General features: G+C 28.8%; 1 protein-coding gene across 6 annotated transcripts in view; it reads left to right on the top strand.

Moving 5' to 3' along the window:
• LOC112689777 (probable nuclear hormone receptor HR38) overlaps positions 1 to 3579 on the top strand; it is a 60298-nt gene extending 56719 nt beyond the window's left edge. For all 6 annotated transcript variants that reach the window (XM_025563626.1, XM_025563625.1, XM_025563624.1 and 3 more), the window contains one exon: positions 3168 to 3579. In XM_025563626.1, the coding sequence (XP_025419411.1) occupies positions 3168 to 3427 (260 nt within the window). In that variant the 3' untranslated portion in view covers positions 3428 to 3579. The remainder of the gene's footprint in view (positions 1 to 3167) is intronic.
• Positions 3580 to 11965: the final 8386 nt, after the last annotated feature.

Raw genomic sequence — 11965 nt, 5'->3', positions numbered from 1 at the left:
GAAATTTTGAATTTAAAGGGTTGAAATCGGTTTAATATTTTTTGACCAGGTCGATAACTGCGCTATTGAAAATGAATTATTATTTGTTACTTACTTCCCGGTCAAAGATCATATGATCGACATGATATAATTGCAAGAGTGTTTCGGTTAAAAGTCAAAAAGACCATGAACTTATTGACAAAAGGTAAAATATTCGGATAAGTGAGATGCTATATGTATTCAACAGAATACCAAACTGTAGAGAGGTTCAGGTTTCAGTTGTAAGCTATAACTTATCGAATAGGTTATGATAATAATCATTATCTTAAAAACTAAATTAATATGTATAAAATATAATTTCAAAAATCTTAATTAATTTAAATTTCAATAGATTTAACAAAATTTAATCTTGGCAGGGTCACATGGGCAGTTCTACGTAGCTTGCTCACGCGTAAGCTCACCCAGTAGCTTGGTGATTTTGTCATCTACTAATAGATCAGTGAAGAACATTGTCTACAAAGAAGTTTTGTAGATAACATATTGAATAACTATTAGTAAAACATTTATTTTGAACCTTTAGTGCTAAAATTTATCGTGAACAAAGCTTCTGACGCCAAAAGCTATAACTTATCGAATAGGTTATGATAATAATAATAATAATAGTAATAATAATCATTGTCTTAAAAACTAAATTAATATGTATAAAATATTATTTCAAAAATCTTAATTAATTTAAATTTCAATAGATTTAACAAAATTTAATCTTGGCAGGTTACATACATTTATATACTTAAACCCGGCAACGACGGGTAATTCAGCTAGTATATATATATATTATAAAAAAAGTGTTTTTATAAATGTATTTTAAAACTATTGATAATAATAAAGGTTGTGAGACGGGATGATCTTAAAGGCCCAATAAACCCTAAGAAAAGAAGAAGAAGATACTAATAAGGGGGATATTTTTTTTATTTATATTTTAATTTTTTTAAAAAAATATTGGCAAAAAATTTTAGCCACAAACATTTTTATACATTTTTTTAAATTTTATATTTTAAATTTTTCAATGCCTATGTATATATTGTACCTCAATAAATTGTTTTTGAATAAATAGTAGTATAAATAATAAATAATAAATTGTATATCATTATAAAATGTGCGATTTTTGGTTACAAGAATTTAAAAAAGTGTGCGGTTTTCACCTACCAAAAGTGTGCGGTTTTTGGAGTCGTCGAAAAATAAATGGGTTCGGTCCCCCGTAGCTAGCGCGTTCGAAGTACTTAAATTAATTGATCTAGAAAGAAAAAATTATGTTACCTTTATAACATGTTCATAGTTCTTAGATCTTCAAGCCGCGGGTGACATAATTTGTGAAGGCATCGAATTTTATTGAAAATGACAGATTGATTAGATGACTATATACATCAAGTATATGTAAATAATCATAAGTCGGCGAATGTAAAATCTCAGAAGTATTTTTTGAATTAATATTTCGTTTTATATAAGGCGAAGTAAGATATTTATATTAATTCTTAAAATAACTGTGTTTTAAGGATCAATGTAATTTTCAAGTCAATCATGTAATAGGGATTTACATTATACTTTCAACAAATAATATCACAAAATGGTCTATGCAACGAAAATACTTTACTTACCTTGTTTAATTATTTTCTGTCGTTTCCGGATAGGAATACATTTTATTATATATTATGGAATACTTTATATTTTTCGAGTTTAGTAAAGCCTGAAGGGTACTAAAACGAGGATTAATATTTCATTTTTGGGTTCTCAATCTTTTTATAATTATGAATATTATGATATTATTTTCATAGGTAATTTATAAAACAAAACGTATAGGTATTTTGGTTATCAACCAAATAATTTTTATCCGTTGTTTATTTTAGTACTTTGTTGAAAATTTTAGGTGCTGTAAAAAAATGTTAAATTTATTTTACATAAATTACAAATTTTATTTTCCCAAACTACACTACGAAAACATAATAAAACACTTAATTGGTAGACATATCACTCACTTTACAAGATAGTGTGTGTGTGTGTCTTTGAGAGAAAGAAACAGGAAACTGTGTACAGTAATATCTAGTCACTGCAATAACTGCAACGCCATCTACTGGGGAAAAATGTTTGTTCACGACCAAAGAAAAAAATTATTGAAATTATTTAAAGCTAAATTATTATTTATGTCAATATTGATTTTCTTCAGAAGGGTTCATGCAGCATCATAATTGCAGACTATTTTCCATAATATATGAAAAATTCCGAAAACGTTATATTCATGATATAACGTATTCTATATATATATATATATACATATTCTATGTACATGATAATAAAATAACATATACAGCCACACACATGCTGTTAAATAGTTAATTACAGTCGTTGCCAGATAAATTGAGACGACGGCGGCGGCGCGATAACGGAAAACCAGTGATCCTCCGTATTTCAATATTATTACTGAAAATATATCAATAAACCAACTATTGTTACAAAAAATATTTTACGATATTAATTTAAAATCATATATTCCAATAATAATTTTTTATTTAAGAACAAAAAGTAGAAATTGTAAAATAATATAATAATAATACATAATATTAATAATATGATGAAATAATAACAACATCTATATGCATTATTATAAACAAATATTGTTGATACGACTGAAGTGCTTGCGCGGTCAAAACACACCGGGTTAGGTTAGTTGTTTTTAGCAGTGTAGGGCAACCAGAACGGGAGAGAGAACAGAAAATTCTGCAGACAATTTTTTGCACTAAGCCGGGTTTGAACTGGTAACTGCGCGCGTCGTAGCTAACTGTGAGACCTTTGCACCACACTATCAGCGACTAGTTTGGGCTACACTTAATGAAAAGCGCCGCCGCCGCCGTCTCAATTTATCTGGCAACGACTGTAACTCATTTGTCAACAACAAACTCGTATATATGTGCGATATGTAGAATCAACGATCGACTTGAAGTTGGTGGATGAATTGAATGCTTGAAATTGCTTAACGGTAAAATAATTTCCGACGGTAATGAGAATCAGACGTTTCGGCAGTTAATTCGATGATTTAATATTTTCCATTTCATTTGAATTTCGATAAAAACTATTAAAAAAAAATTAAAAAGAACATGTATAATATTTATGCAGCTTGACTTCTTTGTTATTAGAACGGCACGGGCTCCGGGAGGCGAAGAAAGCGGAACAGATCCAGATGAAAATTATCAACTCCTTACGCGAACACATCACATACAGCATGTCCGATTCACAGCGCAAGTCGTACTATTTCTCCAGGCTACTGGCCAAACTGCCGGAATTGCGTTCCCTTAGTGTACAAGGTCTCCAAAGGATATTTTATCTGAAGCTGGAGGACCTAGTGCCCGCCCCGCCGTTAATCGAAAACATGTTCATCGCTAGTTTACCATTTTAAAAAATATATTATCAATACACGCGTATAATATTGTATAATGTAAAATCATCGAATCGAATATGATCATTAATCTTGCATCTATTAAATCTATTTAACTATCTGTGTGTATTATTGTTATATTCGTGAATATTTTAATCGCATATAAGATTATATTCATACATAAGAGTATATTTTATTTCATTATTATTTTTTTTTTTATTTTTATTATTATTATTATTATTATTATTATTATCATTATTATTATGAATTTTCTTCTTTTTATTATTATTATTATTATTTTTATTTATATTATTATTTGTTAGTTCCCCTTTGAGTTTTGATGGCAAGACATTTTATCTTATTCAACCCGATTATTCGGGCCCCAATTAAAAGTAGCGTTGGTCTTGTAGTTCCCTTTTACAATTTATTCCTCACAAAAAAAATGTATTGGACGTTTCTATTCCCTTCCCATTCTCAAGCCGAGCTTGCAAATATTTCATTTGGTTTTATCTGATACTGTTACTGATATTTATTCAACGTTTACACGCTAAATTGCAAAACTCGATAAGAATTATTTTGTACGTATATGCATAGAAATACTGATTATATGAAATCTACGAGTAAAGAACATACTCCCATCGACTTTGCATCACCTATTATTACGGTTATTTTGTTTTATAAATACGTTTATTGACATAGCAATCTAAAAACGTGCTTCGTTTATTGTCGTACGATCACACATAATTTGTTTAGTCTTAAATATAGCAAAAAACAATTATTTGATTTACCATTTAGGCGTTAGTCCATTTATTATGTTTCAGTATATAATCGTGTTCAAATTTATCAACTACATATATATTACATTATAAGAGTGTGTGTGAATTCATGTGAAGTGTGCAGATGCTTACGTATTTATTATAAAACATCAGTAATGGTTGGTGTATTTGCTTAAATAGTTCATTGAAAATCTAATTATTAGCTTGTAATAGATACGTATGTTGCATTTATTTTATTGATTATTACATACCTATAATTATATTTTTAGACGTTAAAAAGTATATGAAAATGCTGTTTATTTAAGACATATTAATATAGTATTGTTGTAAAGTGTTTTTGTTAATTTCTTTACTGGTAAATATGTTAAATTTTAAAATTATTTTTTTTCTTTTTTGCTACACATTGAAATATAATTGTTAGTGAAACTTTATTGGTTTCATTCCTTCTGTAGTTATGTAATAAAAACAAATATGTTTTGGAAATAATATTTATAAATACTTTATGTTTATTACCTAAAATCATTCGTACATGCTTATAATATGTCGATAAACAATAATTATCCAATACACCATATCCAATTGACCATAAAGGATATTATTTAGAAAGTGCAATTTCATTGGGTGGCTACTAGTTACGTCCCGCGGTAAAAATGTCTTCTTAATGTCTTCTATGGCCCGAAATTTAAAATTAAATTAATTTAAATTAATTTATGTAAATTTAAATTTAAAAAGCTTAATTTTCCTTCACATTTATAAGATACTACAGGTTGATTAAAAATGATGATTTTTATTTTACATTTTGGCACTGGTAAAAATATATATTATATTTTTTAAGGTTAAAAAGTTTTTTTGACATTAAAATCTGATATTAAAATGTATCGTTTTTATTAAAAAATTTCAGCACTGGTAAAAACGTATATGATATTTATTGAAGTTAAAAATGTTAGTATAATTAAATAAAATTTTTAGGTATTCTGGTACTGGTAAAGACTTGTATGATGTATAAATTCAAATTTGTCAATTTGATTTTCTTTTAACTGTTTCATAGCATTTCTAATAAATGTTTCTTTTTCAATTATATTTGTTCTGCTTGTACTTAAATGAGTGCTTCTTAATTTTATATAGGTATCCTTCTGTACATTTTTCAAAACATCGATGAATACAAAAATATTAGGATGAACACTGTGAACAAAGCGTTGAATTTCGAATGAAAAGCCTCACAAAATATTTTATCAGTCAAGATTAAATTATCTAGAGTTAGAAAACCTGGGCCATAATTCGTCTGTACTCAAAATAAATTCGGACAGCAATTCGGATTAGACCTTTTTTCGTTGATATCTTTGGGATGCAACTAATATGCAGCCATTTCATTGGCATTTGTGAAAGAAGGCGAAACGGCAACCAGGTACCCATTTTTTTTAATGGTTGCATATAAGCACATATTTTTATTGCTTTATTTAACTGTCAGATACATGTGCAATAATCTATTGAAATACGCGTTATCGTACTCGTTTCACTTTCTTCCATTGTATATTTTGTACGATTCAGAATGGAATATGTTTTATTATGTTTATTACAAAATACATTTATTTTACGAGTAGATATATATACTGGTAAATGTACAAGTTAACTTATGGTATTACCAATACTGGTATTACTGGTAGTACCCAGTTGTGTACAGTTATATTCTAAAACAGCGGCTCTTAACCTGTGGTCAGCAGATTCAGGATACTCATATCAGATCCACGGTAGCCTTATCACATTACATACGTCAATATGTAACACGAGAGCATTATTACAATATTTTTGGATTATTATTATTATTATTATTATTATTATTATTATTATTATTACTATAATTATTTTTTCCTATAAATCTTATTATACAAGAGATAGACCTATCCAGTGGTGCATCTAGACACTTGGAGGCTCTAAAGTCAAATTTAAAATGGGGCCCCTACCCAAAAATGTAAATACACCATGTACAAATGTACACCACTCCTCCTCCCACGAGGTTATCGAAACCATTGTATCGTGAATAATTTCATAAAATTAAAAATAATTTCATAAGCTTATTTTTTTAAAATATTATAAATGTATAAGTTAAAATCAGTGTTAATATTTCTAGAGCTCTTAGTAAAAATCATATACGAAAAGCCTTACATAATTTGGAAAAAAAACAATAATTGTAGATAAAATCAACTCTTGACAGTTGATATAAAGTACATATTATAATATAATACAATTCAGACGTGTAAATAAAATATTCATATATATATTAATATATAAATTTAAGTATAGTATATTTATTATATACCTATCATCTTTACTTATAATTCAAATACATTTATATAAATAATTTAGTAATTATTATTTTAGTATAATATATGAGACTTAACGATTTTATGACTTTTAAATATGTAAAATTAAAGATGTAGGTACTTTATATTTCATAAACATAAAACATTTAACATATCAAAATTAAAATAATATCATGTTTTTGAAAATGTATATCAAACAAAATATATAAAAGATAAATACATAATTTAATTAATAAACGTAATTTTGACTTTTTAGTTTAATGCACATTAATCGAAAACATTATTATGAAATAAAAAACTTAATTATATCTGGTACTCAAACTTTCTTTGATAATTTAATTTTAAAAAGTTGACTTTTCTTACTTTGCAATTTGCAAATGTATCTATCACATCGTACAACTTTATTTTTGCAGCAACATCTCTTTCTATATTTAACACTGCAATATTAGACAGGGGATCTTGTTCCACTATTTCACAAATAGTTTTTTATCAGTTTTACATTTGAAAACGATCTTTCTGCTGATGCTACTGTTACTGGTAAAGTTATAAATTATACAAGCATTTAAGATATCAAAGAAAGTTGTACATAATTTGTTATTTATGATATACAGGGTCCAGCAAAAAAAACCTCCCGTATTTAGAGCTTACGCTGTGTGAGTTGTGGTGTTGGTACATTTTTTTTTACATTTTTTGAAACCAACCATTTCATTTCATATTCTTATCTAATTACCTAATTATCGATTTCATGCGACAATATTATTCCTAAGTTATTATTATATTTGTAATTAACTGCAATTTTTATAATTGTATTTTATGTTTACCTGTTAGCCGAATAGCTAACAACCACATCTCTAAATATTAAAATAAGAAACGTTCTATTGTAATGCTTATCTGTATTATAATTAACTATCTTCGATATTTTTATTTTCAACTTAATAATTGTGTTTATTTCTCTTATCTTGTTATGTTTTTATATATTAATTGTGAAATTTAACATTATTTTAAGTCATATTGTATTGTTATTATAATCGCTGAGGCAAATATTTTATGCGCCTCTTAAAAAAAAAAAGATATTCATTGTTTTAAACATAATATTGTTATGCAGTATTATGACTTTTAAACTATTGATTTAAATTAACAACTAAAATTTTAAATTAAAAATACCAATCACACAATTACAATTTAACATATTAGAAGTAAATAAAATTTAAATTTTTCGATCCAAAATAAATGTTTTAATATTACATTTTTTTTATAAAAGAATTTCTAAGAAAATGAATATACGATGGTAATTTATAAATATCCTTATTAACTCCAATTCCACCATCATATGGACCAAGATTAAAATTTTTCATACCAATATCTAACAGTTCTACACTTAGGATTAATAATATGTGCATTTGCAAATGGAGTTTAATTTATTCGATGTTCACTTATGCTTAATTAGTAATTACACTATTTATTTACCTTTTTAAAGGATTTAACTATATTGAGTAGGTAGTTTTTGTTTTTGTCATTCAAATAATTGGCACGAAATAAATAATTGATTTCATAACTCTGTAATAATAATATTATAATTGATTATATAAACTATTTGGCGGCATTTTCAAATAAACCAATTGTAGGGCTTGATTTTAATACAGGGGCCGATCTCATGTACAGAAAGCTTATATGCCACCAGGATACCGGGAAAATCCCGGTAGGCCCTCTCAAAAATTATAAGACCTGGGCCCTTAGCAAATATGTACCTGTAGTTTCAGTCAAATTTAGTAATTTTATTATTTTTAACAATTACAATACAATACTGATAGACAGTCGATTTCTGAATTTGGTACCCAATGGAAAATGAGTAAAACACGCAATTTTTCGAATTATTTAATTGATTTTCTTTTGGTAAATATGTCTGTTACCATTGTTTAGATTATTAAAATCATTCGATTATTCCATTTGATTATTCCCATCACTAGTTGTAACATCACTAGCAGAATCGGTAAGTAATGTTGCTGAAGTTCAGCGAAAAAAATGACCTGTATCAGCTCAGGAATACAGTAAATTTAAATATATTGTAATTTCTTTAAGCATATTTCCAATTTTATTTTTTCCAATAACCTACTTGATGCATTAACCGTTTTTATAACTAAAAAAAAAAAATCTATCTGAGGTTACATTTGTGGGTCATAAATCCATGTATTTCATAAAAACATCATATAACTCCTCTTTATTAATAAATAATCGTGAACAATTTGTTTTCTAGTAGAGAAGTTTAAAGTGTAATAAATATTTCACTAATGAATATTACATATATCGTAATAAATGAACGGAAAATGAATAGCCAATACAAAACAATTTTATCTCTCCTACCTTTTTACAAAATATTGAATATCAGGAGTTTCGTCAATGAATTTTTTATATCGGTTGTAGTCAGAATTTTAGAATTTTTACTTTTAATCCACTCGATTTTCTCTTTTAAAAAACTTGTAATTTTAAATAAGTATCGACGTTAATATTATGTTTCATATTTTTCATGCTTTTAAGCATTGAATAAATAGACCATAAAGTTGACGATTTAATTTTTGTAGATAATTTGTAAAAATTTGTAAGAAACATGTTTTCCGACAACGATTTGGTTTTATTATTTTCAATTTTAAAAGTTTTTCATAAGTCATTATTTATCTTTCTTTTGATTTTTCAGGCAATAGATTTAGTGAAACGGCATTTGTCATTTTAACCAAGTATAGTAAAGTTAATGATTCACTACAACTACTGTACTGATTATCATTTTTCATATTTATGCTTGTTTGCGCGTTTCGCAGTCAAACCATCACTGGTTCGATTGTGTGACGTACTCGCGTAGTTTGTAATAAAAAAGAACACTTAACGAGGATAATTAATGAAATTATAACAAATGCCAAGATAAACGGGTCAAAAGCACCACAGTAATGTTAGCAAAAAAAAAAAAAAAATAGTAATTAATATGATAAATCTAAAAATAATAATAAAATCACATATGCTCCAAACGCGTTGTAATAATATATCAATAATACAAGACAAATCGTATAAAAATAAATATAATATTTTTAACAAATATAACGGAAGATACCTTAGACGGTCTGGCGTTCGAGTGGTTATGCCCACGTGACCGTGTTCACACGTACGACAAACGCCACAACCGGCAGAAGAATCTGTTGATCAGCAGCGTCGGTCTCGATTTACAGTAACTGGCTTCTCCATGCACGACGATAGCCGAAAGAAAATTTCGCGGACAACGGTCAGCTACGGTTCGAACAGTCGTCACACACACGAAGTTGTCCCCGGAGATGGTGACTGCACCGTGCTATGCCGCAACCACAAAAACACACGGCCGGCGGCACGGGAAAAACAGCGAGTCGGACGTTTGCAGATAGTGTCGGCGGAAAAAAGCCCCGGCAGTAATGGCGTCCACGGACCGGTAATATTCGCGATAACGCACCGATCGAAAATTCTCGAACATCACACGCCGACACCGTTATCGGGTGCTCCGGTTAACACGAAATGGGGTAATTTAAACGACAACGTGACACTTGCGCGAATGATCTCATTTTCTAATTCGAATTATTATTTAAATCACGCAAAACAAATTTATCCGACGCACTTGTGTGGGAACAGTGAAAACGAAATATATTTTAATGTTTATGCGTCGTGCAAAGACGTTGTGATATGCATGTATGTGTATCATACAGATGTGTATAAGATTTAACAGAAAGTTGATGTTTTATACGGACCGTGGTATACATTTAAGTTTCTGGTTGTGCTGGGCCAGCGGTCTTGGAAATTTCCACTTTACTACACGGTGTTATAGGGTTTTCCACTTTCCCTCCTTTCCCCGTACTTTTTGAGATTTCCACTTTACCGCCCACCACTATAGGATTCCCATCTTACCGTCCGCTGGACGGATAAATGTGACATTCAAATGTTTTAACCATGATCGAAAACCAAACTGTCGGTACAGGTTTGACAAAAATGTTATACCTAGAAAGTCATGTTTTAATTTCGATTACTGCTTACCTTTGTGTTTATCATTTCGATTTCTTTATTGTATAGCACTTACGAGTGTAACGAGAACTTTGAATAGTTAATGAAATAATCTTTTGGGATGAAATAATTCAACAGTGATCGATCCTATAAGAAGGGAGCAGATTTTGGAATTTTTCAAGAATTTAATGGAAGATTGAATGCTCTGCAAACATTTTCAATGCCTATAATATTACACAAAAACAGTGAGATAATTATGTATTTTGAAATAACAGTCTTGAAAGATTCTTCCGATCCCGCCAAATATTTCCGTTCTCTCTTAAAATAACAATTATGTACCGTCACCATATGTGTTATACATTCACGAAAACAAATAAATTGATCTTGTGTCATCGTTAATGATATACCTAAGTTATTTTGAGTATTATAAATTTTATTAAAAGTAAGACTTTTAAGTTTATTATTAGTGCTTTTCCATATGCAAAAATTTACATTCCGATGGTCGTCAACATTTAACACAAAAGATTTTAATTGATTTTTATTTGATAATTATCTAAGTCATGGGTTCTCAACCTTTTGAGGTCCACGCCCCCTTTCAAAATATTTTATGAGTTCATGCCCCCTCCCCCCCCCCTCTTCACTGGTATAAGATTGATGTGAAATCGTAATATTTTTTGCGGGTCACCAAAACTTGTTCTTATCGCGTCGAGTGTCGGTTTTTCGCCGAAACAATGCTTCTATTAATATCCAGAATACTAAAGAGCATAAATATATGATTTGTATAATCTTATAAAATCATAATAATCGCTCGGTGTATGCCTATTCATCGACCCCGGCGGCGATCAACACACCGGCAATACACGGCGTAGAAAACGGCAACGTTTTCATTTTTCGTATTCTTTTTCAACATTTTCACGCCCCCCCCCTGAAATTTTGTCACGCCTCCCTAGGGGGGCGCGCCCCCCAGGTTGAGAACTCGTGATCTAAGTCTATATCAGTGTTTCTAAACCTGGAGGTCGTCAACTTATTAGTTAAGGTCGCATATGATTTAAAATTTAAAACAATAAAAATATTAAAAAGCTCCAATAATAAAATAAAGTAATGAAAAAATAAAATCAATAAATATTACAATATTTTATAATACGAGTATATATTATTATTTTTACAGTGATATTATTTGATGTATATTGAAGAATCTATACATAAATGTCGAATATATATTATCAACTAAATTATAAGGCCACTGCCGCAGTGCTAGCAATCATATACTATTTTATCGCAATTCATCGATCAAATCATCGTGCACCGTTGTGAAGTTGTGAAGTTACACTTTTACATTTTTTTTCATATCTGTATATACTTTATCTTATTTTAATTACATTTATTATTATAAAATATTTCTTATATAAGTAAACGGTCATAAATGATGGATTTTTCAAACGACTGCCGAA

Source organism: Sipha flava, unplaced genomic scaffold (assembly GCF_003268045.1).
Source record: "Sipha flava isolate LNK unplaced genomic scaffold, YSA_version1 46_pilon_pilon, whole genome shotgun sequence".
Taxonomy (NCBI): domain Eukaryota; kingdom Metazoa; phylum Arthropoda; class Insecta; order Hemiptera; family Aphididae; genus Sipha; species Sipha flava.
This window is presented reverse-complemented; position numbering and strand designations above follow the sequence as displayed.